The 18,870-nt window shown below is 41.9% G+C and overlaps 1 protein-coding gene across 1 annotated transcript; it reads right to left on the reverse strand.

The window, feature by feature from the left end:
- Positions 1–254: 254 nt before the first annotated feature.
- Positions 255–6,063, reverse strand: LOC149355414 (uncharacterized). The gene is made up of 5 exons (XM_089577636.1): positions 5,551–6,063; positions 3,873–4,107; positions 3,489–3,552; positions 2,732–2,894; positions 255–611 (listed from the first exon to the last, which is right to left on the reverse strand). Exons 1-5 carry the CDS (start codon positions 5,766–5,768, stop codon positions 470–472), a joined length of 822 nt encoding a protein of 273 aa, XP_089433762.1. The 5' UTR covers positions 5,769–6,063; the 3' UTR covers positions 255–469.
- Positions 6,064–18,870: the final 12,807 nt, after the last annotated feature.

Consider the following 18,870-nt stretch of genomic DNA (forward strand, 5'->3'; position numbering starts at 1 on the left):
GCAGTGTTACCCTCCCGTATTTTTTGATCGGGGCCAGGCTCACGTTCAGGTCAGAGGCATGCTATGCATGATAAATGTCATGTCTGTAGCCTGTCACTTGTAGTTGATGCAATAACACATTTGTGTGTACAAAGCTAGAAAAGCTACAAAATTTGTACATGTACATGTGTCTATATGCAGTACTTTTTTGCATCTCCTTCAGAAATTTTCAGGTAGAGATGCAATCTATGAATAAATATTGCATAGAAATGAAATAGTTTGAGAAAGTTTTAATTAGCAACACAGAGATACAAAAAATAGCAAAAGCAAGCTATGCAGAGAATGTACATTGAATGATATAAATAAAACAGCTACCTGCAAAAGCTACCAAATCCAATATCTAATCTGATATCAGTGTTCATGAACACACTAAATTTGTGCTACACAATAATCTAATATCTAAGCTCCGATATCAGAGTTCATAAGCACACTAAATCCGAGCCATGCAATCCTGCCACTTTTTTTTGAACTTGTCAAGCTGTTGAAGGGCACTGTGCACTTTTGGGTGGACTGAGGTTATCCTCCGGGACAACTGCCGGCTCCCTTCCTCTGGGTTCATGCCCACCAGTTGCCTGAAAATAAAAAGACGCATTTAGAAGCTAGATCATCCTGCTTAGACCTGCAGAATTTTAGGGCTAGTCTAAATGCAGAGCTGCCTCTGTTAGTACTGCCATTAGGTTGAGTTCAATTCCCAACAGTCCAATGCGCTTAGCGCCACTTCTGCGGAAATAACGGCTCATACGAACATCATTTACATGGTTATACTAGCTTTTCGAGCAAAACAAAGCAAACACAAAGCAATAAAAGCACACAAAGTAAGGCATGCTGTGATGCCAAGAAAGCAAATGACTCCAGTATAAGGCAGGCAACAGTAACTTGTTCCAGACACTGCAGTTACTCAGTGCATTCTGATTTGGAATTCTTTATACAACCAATTTCTGTCCCGAGAGATGTGCCTTGTGCATAAGCCACAGCGCAGTTACTGCCACATGCCTCAGCTTCTAATTTCGGCAAAAAATTTTGAATTCTGTGAATTGCAAATGAAGAATCTGCAATATTCTTGAGGAAGGCTCCCACACGTTCATGTACACAGCCTCACACACAACAATGGCTCGCATGCCATCGCTTCCAGCCTTAATGCTTCGCGGCCCGTACAGCACAGTTCTGTGCTTATTCAGCATTTTTTCGCTTCCCTACTACTCAAGGCTCTTTCAGTCCCTTCGTTCTCAGTAGCCTGCACGGTTTTCTTTCCGCATTTCTGGTCACCAAAAAGTTGGCTTTCTCTCGCAGCTCATGAGCCTGTCGTGTGAGCTCGCTGTGGGTGTACAAAGTGAGAAAAAAAAATTGCACTTTATTCAAACCTTGGCTCCAATATAACGCGAGGTCCTTTCTGAAGCATACGATTTTTAAGAAAAAACTCGTTCTAGATTCATGCATATATGGTAGTGCTGCTTTTGGCAGGTGCCCATACTGTAATTTTCTCATACAAACATGCGAAAGTGTTGCTGCCAGAGCCGCAGCACTTGTGCTGACTTGCATGAGCAGAACAGTAGCAAACATATCAAGGCATCAGCAGAACTTTGTTCGTTACTAGGCTGTACCCTTCCTAAAAATTCACATGAAAAACAATCACATTCCTATCGTTCTGTCACTGTACTGATTTCTAGACACATTATCGTCCAAAAAAAGATAATGGGGCTGCTAGCACACCACTGCACAAAAATGCTGAAATCATTGGTTTTTTTTAACTAGGGATCTTACACATGAGTAATCAATACAGTCAAGCTCTGATTTTATTACTCAGCCAATTGATTGAAATAGCTGAAGAAAATTATTAACTGAGCCAAACTCACAAAAAAGCCAGCCTTCAAGACTTCTGTAAAGCCATGAAGAACAGCCCAAAAGGACAATACACAGTAAGCAGGCAGGTTGAGCACACGTGCGTGCATGTCATCCTTTAGCACAACTCTTCGTGGTTTTGAAGAATAGAAAGAGACTAGCATCTTTCACGGGGCTTACTTTGCAACTACAGCACATTCAATTGCAACTCATCTCTGGAGGAGGGCTCAAGGATGTTTAGAATATGAACATAAATATTCTTTACTAGCTGCCTTGTTAGAATGCAGGCTTAATTAAATCCTGCCTAATATTTTCCTGGCCTTCCCTGAAACAGCAAGGTTCACCAAGGATTTCTTGCATTTTTTGTGTTCATATTTCTTTGATAAAACAGCACTTGCCACCCAAGAATGGCATAAAGAAACAGTAACAAAAGAATGAAAGCCATGGTTGCATGCACTGCAAAGCACAGCGGACTCCCGACTTCTGACACAAGCCATCCAACTCCTAGCAGCTTCACGCATGCTCAACTCGGATGAGAGAATGTGCCATCCAGCCACATAGTTGAGATAAGTAGTTGCGTCCTTTCTTTGTCCATGTGCCACAGCGCTATTTCAACGCAATGTTAGACCTACTTACCCATCAGTTCGTATTATTAAGGTTGTCAAACCACGCACAAAATGCATATGCACATTTAATCGCAACAATGTCAGATTTTGCGGGAAAGATGCCAGGCTTATGGAGTTTGCATGCAGCGTTTTCTCACGTCTCACTGCGTATATAAGGCTACTGCAACAGTCAGAGATAGACATAGTAAAAACTTGTCGATACACAAGAGAAAAATTTACGTGCTTACCTCTGAATGAATTCCAATGTGGCTTGCACTTCTTGACTGTATTTCATGTTGAGACAAAAGTATGCAGCAAAAAGGATCTCCATGGCAGCCAGAAAGCTCAGGCCTTCAAAGCACCTCGCTCCATCGTGCGTCACAATACATGTACAATCAAAGATGCTTGTGCCTGAAAAGAAAATCTCCTTTAGCGCCAAAAACTGAGTTCAGATTAGATGTTAGCAATTGTGGAGCAATTTTTTTAAAATGCTACAGCTTGGAAGATTAATTTTTGGCATGATAATATGAACATGAGGCATACAATTTTTTGCACATAGCTAGTCATGTCAGCACAACTCGCAAAAAACATTGTCAGCACATCTATGTAGCATGCTAATGATAGATGCTCAAGCTATTTATAAAGCAATGAACAAGAGCAGATGAATGAATGGCAATGCATGTGATATTTTCTAAATATAACTCTGGAGTTAATTTTATAGCACCCAAACCACAATTCTACATCTGCACTAGCAGGGTTCAAGCAGCGGATTATGCTGCCAGCTACCATCTCTAAGAGAAGACTGCGGCATGTGCATGGTAAATTTAGCTTGCTGGGCATGCCTCATCGAGCTGCATTGAGTCTTACTTAGAGGGTAGTTCACAACAGCCCCCTTCTGTTGTTATTCTAGTTCTTTCTTATTGATGATGTTTCATATTTTATAAATATGCTTTTTAAAAAGTTATACTACTGCTCAAAGCATCTAGAAAGTCATAAAAATCTTACCAAGTGCAACCACCATTGGGGTGGGGGGCAGGTCGCTAATCAGTTCAGCAACACAGGCTGATGTCTGTGGAGGTAAGAAGCCGTTATCATAAGCAGTTGTATATAAGAAAACTGCATGTTCAACATGAGGGCACACATCTACCGAACTGCAGCAGCAGGACTACAGAAGTGAAAGTTCACAGCCTTCTACATTTTGGTAAACCTTGAGGTAGTGCCCAGTATTTTATTGAAACACTGACGGACGTTAATTTTAGATTAATTCACTTTTTCTTTGCCACTAGCTACAACCCTGGAGTGTGCAAACTTCATCTACGGTCTTAAAGCAGAAGTTGTGTCAATGCTGAGAGGCTACCAACTGAGTATCCATTTCCGCAACAATCTCACCTCAAAAACACGAAATAGGAGCTCTGTCTTTTCCTTGAAGAAAATGCACAGCAATGGGAATATCCCACTGAGCAGTGCTTTCGGGCGGCCAATCTCCTGTGCTGCCTTGTCTGTCATAAGGAGCCATTGAAGTGCCTCATCTCTCTTCAGGCTGTGCCGCAGGAATGCGTACAAGACCTCGAGGTCTGCAATTTCTTGGTTTACAAATAATCCTTCCAGCTGCGTGTCAGTTAGCCTGAAAAATGAGACATTTAGCTGTAAAGACTGCTTGACATCACTGCAAACACACATAACAGTCAATACAAGGTAATTTATGTGCTTGCAGAAGGCTTTCACTTTTTTCAGAATAAGGACGCAGTGCTAACCAGTTTATCAACACCTAAAGAACATGCCCTCTCAACTTCACTTCACTTTTTGCTCTGGTGTCTTAATGCGAAATTGATGGTCATATACAATGTGTTTCAGGGAAGCCTGCCACTAATTTGGAAAAATGAGCTTTCTGGGTTATGAAGACTGGTTCTGCAGCAGAATAATACCAGTGTATGCATACAACGCAAATAGGTTAAATAAAGTCGGCTCGTAAGCCGGTTAAATAATTTCTCATAATTAACTCTATAACTATGGCAGTTAGGCAGGTGGTTTCGATTAAACATTTGTAGCCGGTCATTAATAATAGCCATACCAGTTTTTAGAGTTTCGAAAACATGATTACCCTAGATGCTATGACCCAGCAAATTTTAGCTACATGGTGCCAAAATACACGCATTTTTGAAATGCATGGAGGCAAAGCAATCCCTCCAGTGCACAAAACTAGTCGAAATAGCCAAACTTTTCGAGTTACAGCGCCAAGGGTAATCTTGTTTTGAAAATTCTGAAAACTAGAAATCTCTAATTGTAACCAGGCGCTAACTGTAACAGTTTAAGTCATCAGAAATTAGTTAAGTGAACCTAACCTCATTGAACTGCAGAAGTACTTGAGACAACAGCAGTGACGCTTGCTGACAGTTGCAGTGACAGCGTTCCAGCCATGTCACGTTCGCGTTACGATGTATAATGTCTAAAGAGGTTTATTTATGATGTATAATCTCTAAAGAGGTTATTTTTGCACCAATATGTGCCGTTTTGACTGGTTGTGGCAGGAAACGTCAAGCGCATCAACTCTGTCCACCGTACCGGCTGCACATTGCAAGCGCGTTTACCGCACTGGATGCTGGGAAGGTAAACGGTACAATCACGCGATACACCTTCGCCCTCATGCCTGCTCTCGGAGAGCACGGCAGGTTTGAATAGAAGAGCACTCAGTTGCACTCTCGCGGTGCTACTGCTCAGCTCCTCACTGCTCGTTGCCTCTGCTCCAGTTCTGACAATGGAATGTGCCATGAGTTTCAAACTAAATAAAATTTCAAACCAAATTTGAATTTTGCTTATTTTTGACAAGATAACAAATGTTCACTGGCCTGTATTTCATGGACTTCTTACTATTTAAGTGTTGTTGGAAGTAAAAATTTGACATGGAACAGGCACTAAAAGTGCCTTAATCAAATACATTGCTTACCCTTGCGCATACTGCAGCCAGCATTGCTTTAACACGCACTTAGTAACAATTATTTTTCGTGAAACCTCAAACAGCATTTCAATTTACTAACAATGCAGCTTTCAAGTAAGGTTGCATACATACCTTCTGAAATGGGCCAGAAAGTGCTGCTGCGTGAATAGCAAGGGCCACTCTTTCTGCACATCACAAGCTCGCTTGCCCTGAGTGTTGATTGTCACTCGAATCGCTGCATAGGCACGCATCAGGAGTTCTTCTTGCAGAGGAATGTCTTGCTCCTCTTGAGCTTTCAGGCTTTCAGCAATAAGGATTATTTTTGCTTTCTCACAATCATGAAAGTCCATTGCAGTGACTGGTGGCTGCTATTCTGTGCAGCCATAAGTCGTCCTTGCTGTTGCCCTCTTCAGAGGCCCTCCACACAGTTCCTCGCAAAGGCGCTTACATCCCCGCCTTGTGTTTTCAATTCGGCACTGAATTTTGCATGCAAGTCCATGGAACGTTCTACCCCCTGAGGAGGTGAGGAGTGCATCACAAAGTGCTAACGGATATTTCTGGCCCACATGACTGGCCACTAACCGGATGTGCTTTGCAGTTGGCCTTGAGCCACTTTTGCACATTGCTGTTGAAATTAGTCTCACTACTTCTTGATATTTAGTTCGTTCAAGTGGGCTTGATGCTCTCAGAGCTGCTAGAGTTTCATGAGACAGGGAGTTCCATGGAATCGATAATGATTGAAAATCTTCCAGTGATGGCTGGGGGGACGACGTTGAAGGCTCTTCTGTAAACAACATTCAAATGCAATCAAGCTTGGCAAAGGAGTTGAAAAGTGTTAACAACACTAGCACTTACAGCACCTGAGAAAATTATGAGATGGATTTCACTGCATAGCATTTATGGTCATTTAAACCTGTGCCCCATATATTTGGGTTTATGGGGTTTGAACGTCCCAAATCGACTCAGGCTATGAGGGATGCCATAGTGAAGGGCTCCAGAAATTTTGACGACCTGAAGTTCTTATGGGGCACAACCGTGGAGGCTAAGAATAAAGGTTGAACTTAAATTGAGAACAACGTGCAATGACATTGCACAGTACACAGGCCTCTATAATTGTGAAGGATGTGGCTTCTCTACCTTACCTTTTGTAGCTGGTTTTGCTTTACTGTGCCTTATGTCAAGTAGGTGCAGTCATTTGAAAAACACTAATAACAACAGCCACACCAAAATAATATCGTGCTAGTACCAGTCTTGCTTGGCAGAAATTGCGCCAGCCCTTTTTCAGGTCATGACTACACTAGCATTTCTAGTTACATTCGGCCTGCCTTCCAGTCATTTCTGTAGCACTTCCATTTCTTCGAAATGGAAAAGGATACAATCAAGTTTCCAATGACAATATATCATACTTTAGTGTCTTTCCTTATTTTTCACCTTTAAATCTTTTCTCCGAGAGACGTCTAGGTCCAGAGAAAAGTATCCTGACTTTAGCGCTATGTTACAATTTTAATGGTTTTGCTTACACCGTCTGTTCACATGCACAGTCATAGACAAAAGTGTGCGGATTGCAGATTCATGGAAAAAAATGTATTCCTGCATGGTCAGGCAACGCATGCCAATGAAAAGTACAGATGCATGATGACACATGCGTGCTCCCATTCGCTGGAATGAATATCTGACTTTCTATCGAGCTAATGCAGAAAACTTTTTTTAGACCAATCTGCATCCTGCAAACTTTTGTCCATGACTGTACAACCATCACATGTGAGCCCTGGTGCCACAATACAGTAGCAGAACTGTTAATCAAAACTCATGGACCTTCTCACCCGATATAACTACGTGCAGTGGCTACAATAATGCATAGAGCAATACAATGCATCTTTAGCATGCAGCTTGTGTGCTTCAAGATTTATCAGTCACGAGAAGAGAATTATTAAAGCAGAACACTTTGTAGGCGTATGGTACATAGTCAAGCCACTATAGTCCACCTCACACTTAACAGATGCTGCTGATCACTTGACCCCATCGTTAGCCTAGACTAAACTTTATGCTCAGGCAAATAAATGCTTGCTTCAAGTTTTAAATAACTGATAGCAAATCTAAATTCCTTCAGAATTGACATGCCTGTCATTTGTCTACATTAGGTTATAATAAGGATGCACATATGCACATTAGTCAGTCAGACCCATAACTTTGCATCACTCTACTGATGCAGAAGGCCTGTCTGCTGTGTGATGCCAGTGCCTGCATGTTAAAGAACCCCAAATGGTTAAAATTAACTAGGGAGCCCTGCACTATGGCATCTTCTTTAACCCATGTGCAGCTTCAGGATGACAAGCCATATCAGCCTGATGAATGTAAAGCACTGTGTCATAACACATTTCAATGCAAACTCTAGAAATGTTGTTGCCAGCCTCATCTACGGCATGCTCGGAGTATCAGGGTTTGAAATTTATATTGGCCACAAGATAGGTGGTGCATCTCCTTATGAATAGCGACGGAGTGTTCCATGCATTTGGTGAGCATGTATCACGCATACCAATAGCCCAAACAATCAACAACGCATTTAATGTACTGAAAGCATCGTACCTGCACTGGAAGCATCTGCAGTGGAAAAACTGGAGCCAAGTACGAATGTGCAGCCCAAACTGCCACCAAAGTTCTCTTGCATGAACTTAAAGCATTCCTCATCAACCTCTGTGCCGTCTTCAAGAAATACCTAGGGCAGAGAAGACATTCTAGAATGTGAATTTTTAAAGCAAGGACCATTTTAGTCTAGCAAGATATAAACAATCGCCTCGAGGGTCCAGGGAAGATGTAGGTCTTAAAATTGAAAATGTTTAATACAATAACGTAATGAAATTAGATGTGGATATGTATTACTTCCTTCTCTTTTCAAAAATACAATTAGTTTCAGTATATCTCAATCAGTACTCATATCATGGAAAAACAACTGAAGCCTAACTAGGTAATTTTTTTACGGTTGTTCAATTTCGCTCAACAGTTCTTGGTTCCGACTGGAATGCAGCTGTAGCCAAATACCTGCCATGCGGAGCTATGCTATATATATTGCTATTGAGTACAACATCGCATAAAAATGATCAATTTTGTCAAAGCACCATAATTACGATATATTATTAGATGACAGTATTGTTCAGGAATTTGATACGTTCGACCGAGCTACAAAAAAATAGCCTAGCTCCATGGTTCAGTTATTTCTGAACTCAACAATATAAGTTTAATTGAAATTGCCCAATAAAAAAGTAATGAAAACTTCTGCTAGGGTACTGGCAAAAAACATGAATTGGAGAAAGCAGCATTTGAGGTGTGCACATGCCAACCATCTGAGTCCTCAGAAAATGGCGCAATGCAGATATTCCGGGAGAACTTCACGATAGTGAGTAATACCCAGATTAGGGAAGAGCACCAATTTTCAAACAAGAGCAAAATGGCGGCCACTGGATATATGTGGCTTTACCTCAGTTTGCTCTGAAATCACCATTTCAGTGTTTTGGAGGCATCAAATATATCATTTTTGGTTTGGTAGCTGGAGGCCAAATTATCATGACATCACAGCGCAGACAAAACAAGGACGAGAAAGGAATATGCCGGCACAAGCGCTGACTTTTGACAAGGTTTACTGGAAAGCACGTCAAAATATACACATCACGGCCTGAAAAAAAAACAACGAACAAAGGATGCCTTGTTACATTTGCATTGGGTGTGTTGAAAACAAAACAAAAATTCATTATGAAGCATTTAACAGCACGACCTCTTTCTTGGAGAGCGATACAGATGGTGCGCTCACATAATGATTCTGGTTTTCTGAAATTTATGCGCCATCCATTACCTCAAGCACCACCTTTTCCCAGTGTCTGTCTAGCACAATGCAGCACATGAATTCTGGCACACATCATTCAGGATCTTTACCATTCATTCACTTTATTTCTGGTAGAAAGCAAGTATACATCATGAGCAAGAGAGTTTAAAAGGGGATTATTCTACCAAGGAAGACGAGGCAAAAGGCGTTTCATCTACGCCTGACAAGGCCTCGCCTCCTGGCGAGATACATTGCACTCTCAACGCTACAATAGCCGTTGAAAAAAAATATATTGCACCATTCATTACGTGCAGAAAACAGAAGCATTGTGAACAAGCATTATATGAAAGTAAAAACCGTAAGTACTACAGAAAACAAAAGAATTTTTCTTCAAAAAAAAAAGCTTACATCACAACCTGTTAGTTATTATTGTGTGAAAAGGTAAGAACCATAGTTGCATAAATATTTATCTCAACAAAAGATTAGCTCCTAACCAGAAAATTATTACAGTGTCAAAAGCATGAAAAAGCAACATTTGTATCGACATATTTCAATAATCTAACAAGGAACACAGCAATACAAACGAAACACAAACCTAAATGAGATAACAAGGAGACAGGTCATTTTTTTTCTACCAGGAGTACTTTTTTTATCCGTGCTTTATAAGTATACGGTGACTGTACATTCACTGCGATGTCAATAAGCTCTGGAAACAAATTTAAAAGGACAGGAATCTGGTAGTCTAATGATTGTGTACCATAGGAAGTTCTGACTTTTTTCTTAGCAAATGAATTTGCCCTAAAGTTATAGCCGCATTCTTGACGTCCGTACTTCCCAACAAATGAATTTAGGTTACTTTTTATGTGAGTGAATATGTTCAGTGCCAAGCGCTGTCGAAATATACTTGTAATTGCAAGTATTTCATTTTTTACGAACAGTGGAGCTGTGTGTTCTCGCAACGCTGCATTTTGTATGAATCGGATGCATTTCTTTTGAAGAATATGAAGACGTCCCAAATTAGCAGTGGTAGTGGTGCCCCAAACTAGTATGCAGTATTGTAATCTTGAATTAATCATGGTATAATAAAGCTGGCGTTTGAACCACGCTGGGAGCATAAACTTAAATCTATTTAGCATTCCAATAGTTTTTGCGAGGTCCATAGTCAAATAGTTTATGTGGTGTGTCCAGTTCAAGTTTTCGTGGAAATGTACACCCAGAAATTTCTGAGCGCTAACACGGTTTAATGTTTGCCCCTCGAAGTCTAGTTTAAGTTTAGTGTCAATCGCCTTATTTTTAGCCCGAAAGATAATGTAGTTCGTTTTGCTGTATTGAGTCATAACAGGCTATGCTGCAACCACGTCGATAATTGTTCGAGCCATGTATTGGCATTCTTCATTAGGGTTATTAGACAATTGCCATGGAAAAACACATTAGTATCATCAGCATACAACACTATTTCGGGGGTTTGGGGTATTGATACAATGTCATTAATATATAAGAGAGATAGGAGAGGACCGAAGATGGAGCCTTGGGGTACGCCATATTTAATTACCTGTGCTGTTGATCTGCTGTTATGAATACTAACGAACTGGAGGCGGTTGTATAAATAACTTTTTATCAAATCAAGAGCTTTGCCGTGGATTCCATAGTCGTAAAGTTTACTAAACAATATATCGTGTTTAATGGAGTCAAATGCCTTCCTGAAATCTAGGAATATACCAGGAGTATATAGCTGTCTCTCTATGTTTGTTATTATTTTTTCCTTAATATTCAGCAGTGCTGATTCAACGGATTTCCCTTTTTGGAAACCATACTGTTGGTTTGAAATTATACCCTTAGAGGACAAAAAACTACTGATTCTAGTGTTGATTATTTTTTCCGCCACCTTCGCGAAAACTGGAAGCACGGATATCGGGCGATAGTTACCAAGATTGTTCTTTGCCCCGCTCTTATGTATTGCGCACACTCGGGCGATCTTCATTTCATCAGGGAATGACGCATGACGCATTATGCAGTTGCAGATATGACAAAGTGGTACGCTCAAAATGTCGCATGATCCTTTCACCAGACTGACTGCAATATCGTCATGACCACATGCGCAAGTATCTTTGAGGCTTTTGATGACTGTTTTGATTTCACTTGGCGTGGTTGGAGACAAGAATATGGAACTAGTTTCTATCTTAGTTATGTAACTCCTAGATGAACAGCTCTGCGTGCTCTGTGACGCACCGGATGCTAGAAAATGACCATTGAATTTATCTGCCAGTGAAGGACCTGAATAGGTTTTGCCATCAATGACTATTTGCTGGGGAACAAAATCTTGATTTTTACAGACAAGAGAGCGCATAAGTGCCCATGTTTCTTTCGGACAGGTATAAGCTGCTGTAAACTTGTTCATGTAGTACGATGTACGGGCTTTCTTTAAGTCACCGTTTAACTTATTCCTAACCTTTTTGAACTCTAGGAATTTAGAGCTATCTTTAGTCGCAATAAATGAGTGGAACAGGTTATTTCTATAGTTCAGTCTATTGATGTATTCATCTGTAATCCATGGTTTTCTCCCTTTCTTATTTCTTTTTATTTGCTTGAGAGGGAAAGCAATATTATATAATTCTTTTACTGTACGAATGAATGAGTTATTATACGCATCGTTCGGGTCGTCAGTGCTCAAGACGTCATACCATGTTGTTTCTGATAGAAGGTTACGAAATTGCGCAATGCCATTATCGCTGATAAATCTGCGCGATGTTTCAGTTTGGGGCCCGCTATGTCTTTGGATGACAGGTAAAAAACAAAAAAAATGGCATGTGGTCACTAATGTTCACTGAAAACACTCCACAGCACACGGTGTCCTCTAAACAGTTTGTAGGGCATAGATCAATTAACGTCTCGCTGTCTGGTGTTACGCGTGTTGGGATACCAATCACATTAACAAGTCCTATCGAATGCATCGTCGTGAGGAAAGCATTGCAAGAATTGTCGAAAGAAAGCATGTTTATGTTGAAATCGCCTGGCATGACGAATGGAATATGTAATGAGAGCAGGTATTTGCCGAGTTCTTCAAAGAAGCTTAAGAATGCGGAAACAGACCCTGAAGGTGGACGGTCAATAACAGCTACTGCAAAAGCATGACTTACAACTGTTAGACATTCGTAGTCTTCTGTGATAAGTGTATATTCTGGAATAACAGTGTACATAATATCTCTGCTGATATAAAGTGCCCCACCGCCACCCCTTTGCCGCTGACGACACAGTGTTTCGCAGTTATAGTTGTCGAAGTGCACAGCATCTTGTGTGTTTTCGAACCAAGTTTCCGTGAACGCTAGTATGGAAAAATTGTGATTCAGTGCGTCCAAATATGTACCAACATCGATATGCTTATTTTGCAAACTTTGGGTGTTAAGATGGAATAGAGATATAGATTTCCTCCGTGGTTGCTCTTTTATAAATTTGTTGAAAGAGTTTGTGTCATGATAACAGCAGTTACAAGACTGTTCAGCCATGATGATAGGCACTCCTCTAGACACGTGACTTATTCAAGCGATCAAGCGATTTGCGTGATGTCATCTTCTGACTTTATGTGGATGGCCGCTTCACCTTGCTTTTTCCTGACAAGGATCCTGCCGTTTTTTTGCCAAGCAAACTGGTACGAACGTTCTTTTGCCCTCATCTTAGCCAGCCACAGCAGTTTCCGGTTTTGTGAAGTCATGTTGTCAAAAAAACTGAGGTCGGGAAGTTTTGTTCGGAGAAGTGCTTTTCGTTCGGACCATTGTTCTTTTACGGCGCGTGAAGCAAACCGCACAAGGACAATGGGTGTCTTCGGGGGTTTGGACGGCAGCCTGTGTACGGCTTCTATGTCCCTGGGTGTGACTTCTTCAATGTTCAACTCTCGTGCAATGTCGTTCAACTTGCTCAACAAATTCTCATCATCAGTCTGCTTGAGGCCGTGAATTTCAAGGTTCTGTCGGCGGTTATATTGGTCCAGGTCGTTTAGTTGCTGTTTAAGTTCTTTGATTTCTTCAGTCGTTGTTTGTGCTTCTATTTTTTCCACTCTTTCTTTGAGGTCGTCAATGTCCTTTTTTTGTGAGTCAACCATTTCGATAACCTTATCGTACTTATCAGACAAAAAGCTGATGCTTGTCTCAATGCTTTCGACAGTTTCTTTGACTGACATGAGATCATCAATTTTCTCAAGAAGTGGGAGTAGGGCGGTGATGTTCCGATTCATCACGATTAGTCTAGCCGCAATATCAGCATCTTGTTCAGGTTTACCCTTTGCAAAGCTTGCCCCCCCCCCCCTTAGTTTAGAAGCTTTACATGTCGTGCAGAGCCATGACTTTCCTATATCCGGTTTGGATTTCACTGCTGCTTCCCCCACTCCTGAGCAGTTGCCAGCATGATAAGAGAATGAACACTCAGAACATTTTATAGCCGTAGATTCCTTCGAAATAGTCTGCTGGCAAGCCAGGCATAGTGGCAAGTTTTCATATGTTTTTGACTGCATTACGGCATTAGTTGTTTAAAAAGATGAGGATGTATAACTTGCGGCTGTGTAGAGCGGCTGTGTAGAGCAGCTAGATAGTGTCACTTTCATGTCGGACATGATTATGGGAGGATTTTGCACATGGATGCAGAGAAATTACTCATAATTGCTAGTGAGTGACTGGCCACTTATTAAAAACAAGCATATTGTATCTTTTGCACCTTCTTCATCTTGGAATGATGGCTGCCTGTTATAAAGCCTCTTTTCAGTGGTTCTGAACTGTTGAGATGCATGTGCTGCGAGCCTTTCCTCTGTATAAATGCAGCCCAATCATGAGAAGTGACCTGTCGCACATACCTTGAAGAACCAAACCAGATGACAGAGGAGCGCAAACGGATCACCAGAGAGCCAAGGACACGATATGGGCTGTAGGCTTGTGTATCAAGAAGCTCACTTGGAGGCACAATGCAGAAGTGATTCGAGTTCCTGTGGGAAAGCTTGTAGACTCGATAGTTTGGAAGAAATGCAGAGTCGACTTTTTCAACAAGAAAACAAGGAGTGGCATCTTTTCCAGCAAAGATCATTTTGATCTTACCAAACGATGGCTCAAAGGCTTCTTTACCCAGGAAAATCTAGTTTCCAAGGTTATAGCTCGTGCCTTGGACTGTGACCATCGGGGCACAATTAAGACCCGAAATGTCTTGGAGAAATTTTTGCAGAGCATCGCGCTGAGGCTGGTCTATGTCCTTTAGTTCACAAAGCGGGGTCAACTCTTTGTAGTACACAGGTGGGTCAAAGAGGCCCGCACTGAGCAGATATGTTTGGAGAAGCTGGTGCTTTTCAGCCAGTGACTTTGTAAGGTTAATGTAGTTTCCAGCAGACCTTGCGCACCTTTTAAAGAACCGGTGCTTACTCTCAAATCTCAGTGTCCATGTCTTGATCAGAGGACCAAACTGTGTAATTAGATGCGGATAATGGACAAGGTAGTGATGCTTCGGCCGGAGCGGCACATCTGGAAACAGCTTTCTTCTCTCTTCTATGTAGTGCACACTAAGGAGAGAAAGCACAGACACCTGGCTAGCTGAAATGGTTGGTGCCATGACAAACTCGACAATTTCTTGAAGAGCTAAAAGAAGCTGCCACACGTCATCCATAGCATCAAGCACTTTGTCGCCCACAATCACAGGCAAGAGGAGAAGAAGAGTGTAGTTCTGCATTGCATTCCCACCCAGAGATTTTCCACTAGGAGGCACACAAGAGGGCTTGTTTTTGATGTCAAGAGAAGAGTACTTGAACTTTGACTGGATCATGATGTTTAAATGGCTGTATGAAAACCATTTCAGTTTTTTTAACAAAATTACTGATCATAAGAGCCATGTCATAGTTCACAATACCTTCCAAAAGGTCATGACCAAGGCATGGTGGCAGCCCTGGCATACAGACATGAAAGTTTGCCAGTGCATTCAAGGGCGAGTTCTTTTTGACACCATTGTAGTGCTGCAAAGCTGGGTCTTCTTCAACCTTCTGCACAGCGAAGTTATAAGACTCAACTGTTCGCATGTTTCCCTCTAAACTACCTTTTTGAAATTCATCAAATGTGATATCACAATAACGACAGATGTTTCCACCTCTTGAGAAATTCTCCAGAAAGCCTCCAATGAAATGACTACCAAGGTTGTCACCAGCAACAAAAGATAAGCCAACATCATAGTGGCAACCATGAATTGAAATTCCCTCAGTTTCCAATGTCTTCAAATCATAATTGAGCCTCTGAAATACTGCTTCACTCCCAAAATGCTTGATATCTTTCTCGTGGCAAATGAGAACAAGCTGTTGCTGATCTACCTGTGATCTCACGTAACTTGGAAGGTTCCCTAAGCTCAAGTACACAGCCAACATCTTGTGTGTTCCGCGACTAGGTCCCAAAGGATTTGTCACCTCAAAACCATCCTGATATAGAATGAGAGAAAGCTTTTTGCCACTGAAGCACTGTTTCTTAGCAAAAACTTCACCGTCAGTAAAGTCCGCACACACCATCTTCACGAGGCTTTAGAATAGATGTGAGACAACTGGCTACCTCCACATTAGCAAGGAGTGAATGAATTGTTTGTGTAATTGGCACATAATGATAGTGCCTCTCCTCATTGGCGGCATTCATGCCCAAGCTCAGTGGAACTGGCACTACATGGGGCAAATTTTCACAGTAGAATTTTCACAGTAGAATTTTGACCTGCAATGAATTGATCGCAGCATGCCTGTGTTTGAGAGAGCAGAATGGAAGAGGTCCTTCTGGAAGGTTTGGGAAATTATTTGTTGTTGCTCTTCATCATTTCTTGCGGACTGCATGTTTACAATCAGTGTCTTCTGTAGTTGTTGTTGAGACATATCATGAAGTCTCCATAGGTCTTGGACAATTTCTTGGATCACTGCATTGGGAACCAGATGTTTTGCCTCGAGCTTCAGCAAAAATAGTGCAAAACTTTTGAGAAAGCTAGGTTCATTATCAAATGCATCATCTTCATCACTGTTCTCATTTTCTTCTAAGCATGAGCTCTGGACGCTATGGCCTTCTAATGGTTGCACAGGGCTGGTGCATGCAATGTCCTCTTGTTGACTGTTTCCAGCACTGCACAGGGCTGGTGCATGCAATGTCCTCTTGTTGACTGTTTCCAGCACCCGAATCACTATAATCTTCAGCAGCAGCATCTGTCGCATGCTTTTTCTTAGCATGATACAAACAGAGATGATTTTTGAATGAGCCGAGCGTAGTGAGCCGACTGGAGCAGCCATAATAAGGGCACTTTACTGCTTCTTTGCGCCTCAAGTGGTTCGGGTGTGTTCCAATAAGGCACTGTGATTGCACAGAACCACAGAGCAGCCAAGCTGTGCGCATGGACTCGGACATGGAGGTATGACATGCTTGTTTACAGGCCTATGGCATCTGTTAACATGGCTTCGTAGAGCCACAAAGCTTTGAAAGGTTGCTGCACACTGGTGAATGCCACAAGATGCACGCCTTCTCACTCCCTCATGTAGCAAAGTGTGCTTGAAGAAGGCCTCTTGAGAATGAAATTTTTTATCGCAAACCATGCACTTGTGCCGCATCTGTCAAAAAAAAAACAGTGTCATCTGTGCATGCTCACTAATTGTAAGGAATATTTGAAATTCATCAACCAAATGGCTATATAGCAAGGACAAAGCATTGCCTTTGCAAAAACAAAAAAAAAATCCTCAATAGGAGAGCATCTTATGCATTATTCAAAATATAGCTAGCAACCAAACCAGAACTAGCCTGCCCACTGCATGCCTGCAGATGGCTCAGGATTCGAACTCTGCCAAACAGTCCACATGCTCAATTTGCTTGAAATGTGGGTCATTCCATGCCATGTGCACCAATGTTTGTGTTCAACCCGCTTCGATTTCATTCAAAACATTTGTGACATTTTACTGAACCGTCAAAAGCAATCTCCCTTAATATCTAGCTGGAAAAAAAGGTTTGTGTGTGTGTGTGTGTGTGTGTGTGTGTGTGTGTGTGTGTGTGTGTGTGTGTGTGTGTGTGTGTGTGTGTGTGTGTGTGTGTGTGTGTGTGTGTGTGCGCGTGTGCGTGCGTGCGTGCGTGTTCTTTTTACGCAATGTTATTGCCTCAGGGCATATAAAGGGGGAACGTTTTCGGGGCTCTGCTACATGCTAAAATAAACTAAAAAATAAATAAAATAAAATAAAATGAAAAAGAAAAATTATAGGTGTAACGTTAAGAGATCAGACTGGGTGAGAACAAACGCGCGTTAATGATATCCTAGTTGAAATGAAGAGGAAGAAGTGGGCTTGGGCAGGGCATGTAATGCGAAGGCAAGATAACTAGTTAGTTAGTTTATGGGGTTTAACGTCCCAAAGCGACTGAGGCTATGAGAGACGCCGTAGTGAAGGGCTCCGGAAATTTCGACCACCTGGGGTTCTTTAACGTGCACTGACATCGCACAGTACACGGGCCTCTAGAATTTCTCCTCCAAAGAAATTCTAGCCGCCGCGGCCGGGATCGAACCCGCGTCTTTCGGGTCAGCAGCCGAGCACCATAGCCACTGAGCCACCGCGGCGGCGAAGGCAAGATAACTGCCTGTCCTTAAGGGTAACGGAGTGGATTCCAAGAGAAGGTAAGCGTAGCAGGGTGCGGCAGAAAATTAGGTGGGCGGATGAGATTAAGAAATTTGCAGGATTATGGTGGCCGCGGCTGCCGAAGGACAGGGTTAATTGGAGAGACATGGGAGAGGCCTTTGTCCTGCAGTGGGTGTAGTCAGGCTGATGATGATGAATAAATGAGTAACACAAAAGTGGCAACCCTTATACCCCTGCCACACGGCAAATTTAATGTGATTCCCATCGAATGACATTCGTTCAAAACGACATTAGTTTGCTGCCACACGAGAAAATCTAATGTCATTCGATGAAAACGACATTAGGTATCGAATGAGTTCCCTGAACACATTCGCCTGCGACGTCCGAGCTAATGTGTTCCCTCGACACCAGAGACTTGGTGAGAATATACAGCGAAAAACACGATTACAAAAACGTCACAAGCACTGTAATATTTCCGCGTCCCTACGATTGTGCTGTCGTTCATTTATGTATATAAAAATGCCAAATAGAATTGGAAAAAAATAAAACACTCTCGCTACCAGCCTTGCGTGGTTAACATTCACAACATGGCGACGCCCAGCTCGCCCGCTTCGGGCGGAATACTGCGTCGCCGCTGCATTTTTCGAAGCGATAGCTTGCTCTAAACGGTTGTATTCGCTTTTATTTTGTGCATTCTCATCCCTCCGTAACAATATAGGTTTGAAATATCAGTCGCTTTTGAGATAAATTTCAGAATTTCTTGATGCTAGGCTTAACTATGTACGGCGTACACTGTCGTCATAGCAACGACCCCGAGCGAAGTATTTCTCCAACTTTGCACTAGAATCTACATTTTCATTTCGTCCAATTGATTTACATAAAAAAAAACAAAGTCTTCGAATGCATTCATTACTGCCGTTAATAAAAGAGAAAAACGTTTTTTCGGCACTCAGTTCAGGAGGTTTGACTTGCTATCGCCTAGATGGCGCCACAGTATGTTATGCTTCTCGCACGCTACGCTAGTCACACCCAACCACCG

The sequence above is a fragment of the Amblyomma mixtum genome, chromosome 3, assembly GCF_055824585.1.
Source record: "Amblyomma mixtum isolate Tamu chromosome 3, ASM5582458v1, whole genome shotgun sequence".
In the NCBI taxonomy this organism is placed as follows: domain Eukaryota; kingdom Metazoa; phylum Arthropoda; class Arachnida; order Ixodida; family Ixodidae; genus Amblyomma; species Amblyomma mixtum.

What these genes read in the sequence shown, in the direction of transcription:
- LOC149355414 (XM_089577636.1), bottom strand. Translation starts at nt 5,768, where the DNA reads ATGGACTTTCATGATTGTGAGAAAGCAAAAATAATCCTTATTGCTGAA. An exon ending in TTTCTGGCCCATTTCAGAAG is followed by an intron (nt 4,108 to 5,550) that starts GTATGTATGCAA and finishes CTCATTTTTCAG; the next exon opens with GCTAACTGACACGCAGCTGG. An exon ending in CCCAATGGTGGTTGCACTTG is followed by an intron (nt 2,895 to 3,488) that starts GTAAGATTTTTA and finishes TTTTCTTTTCAG; the next exon opens with GCACAAGCATCTTTGATTGT.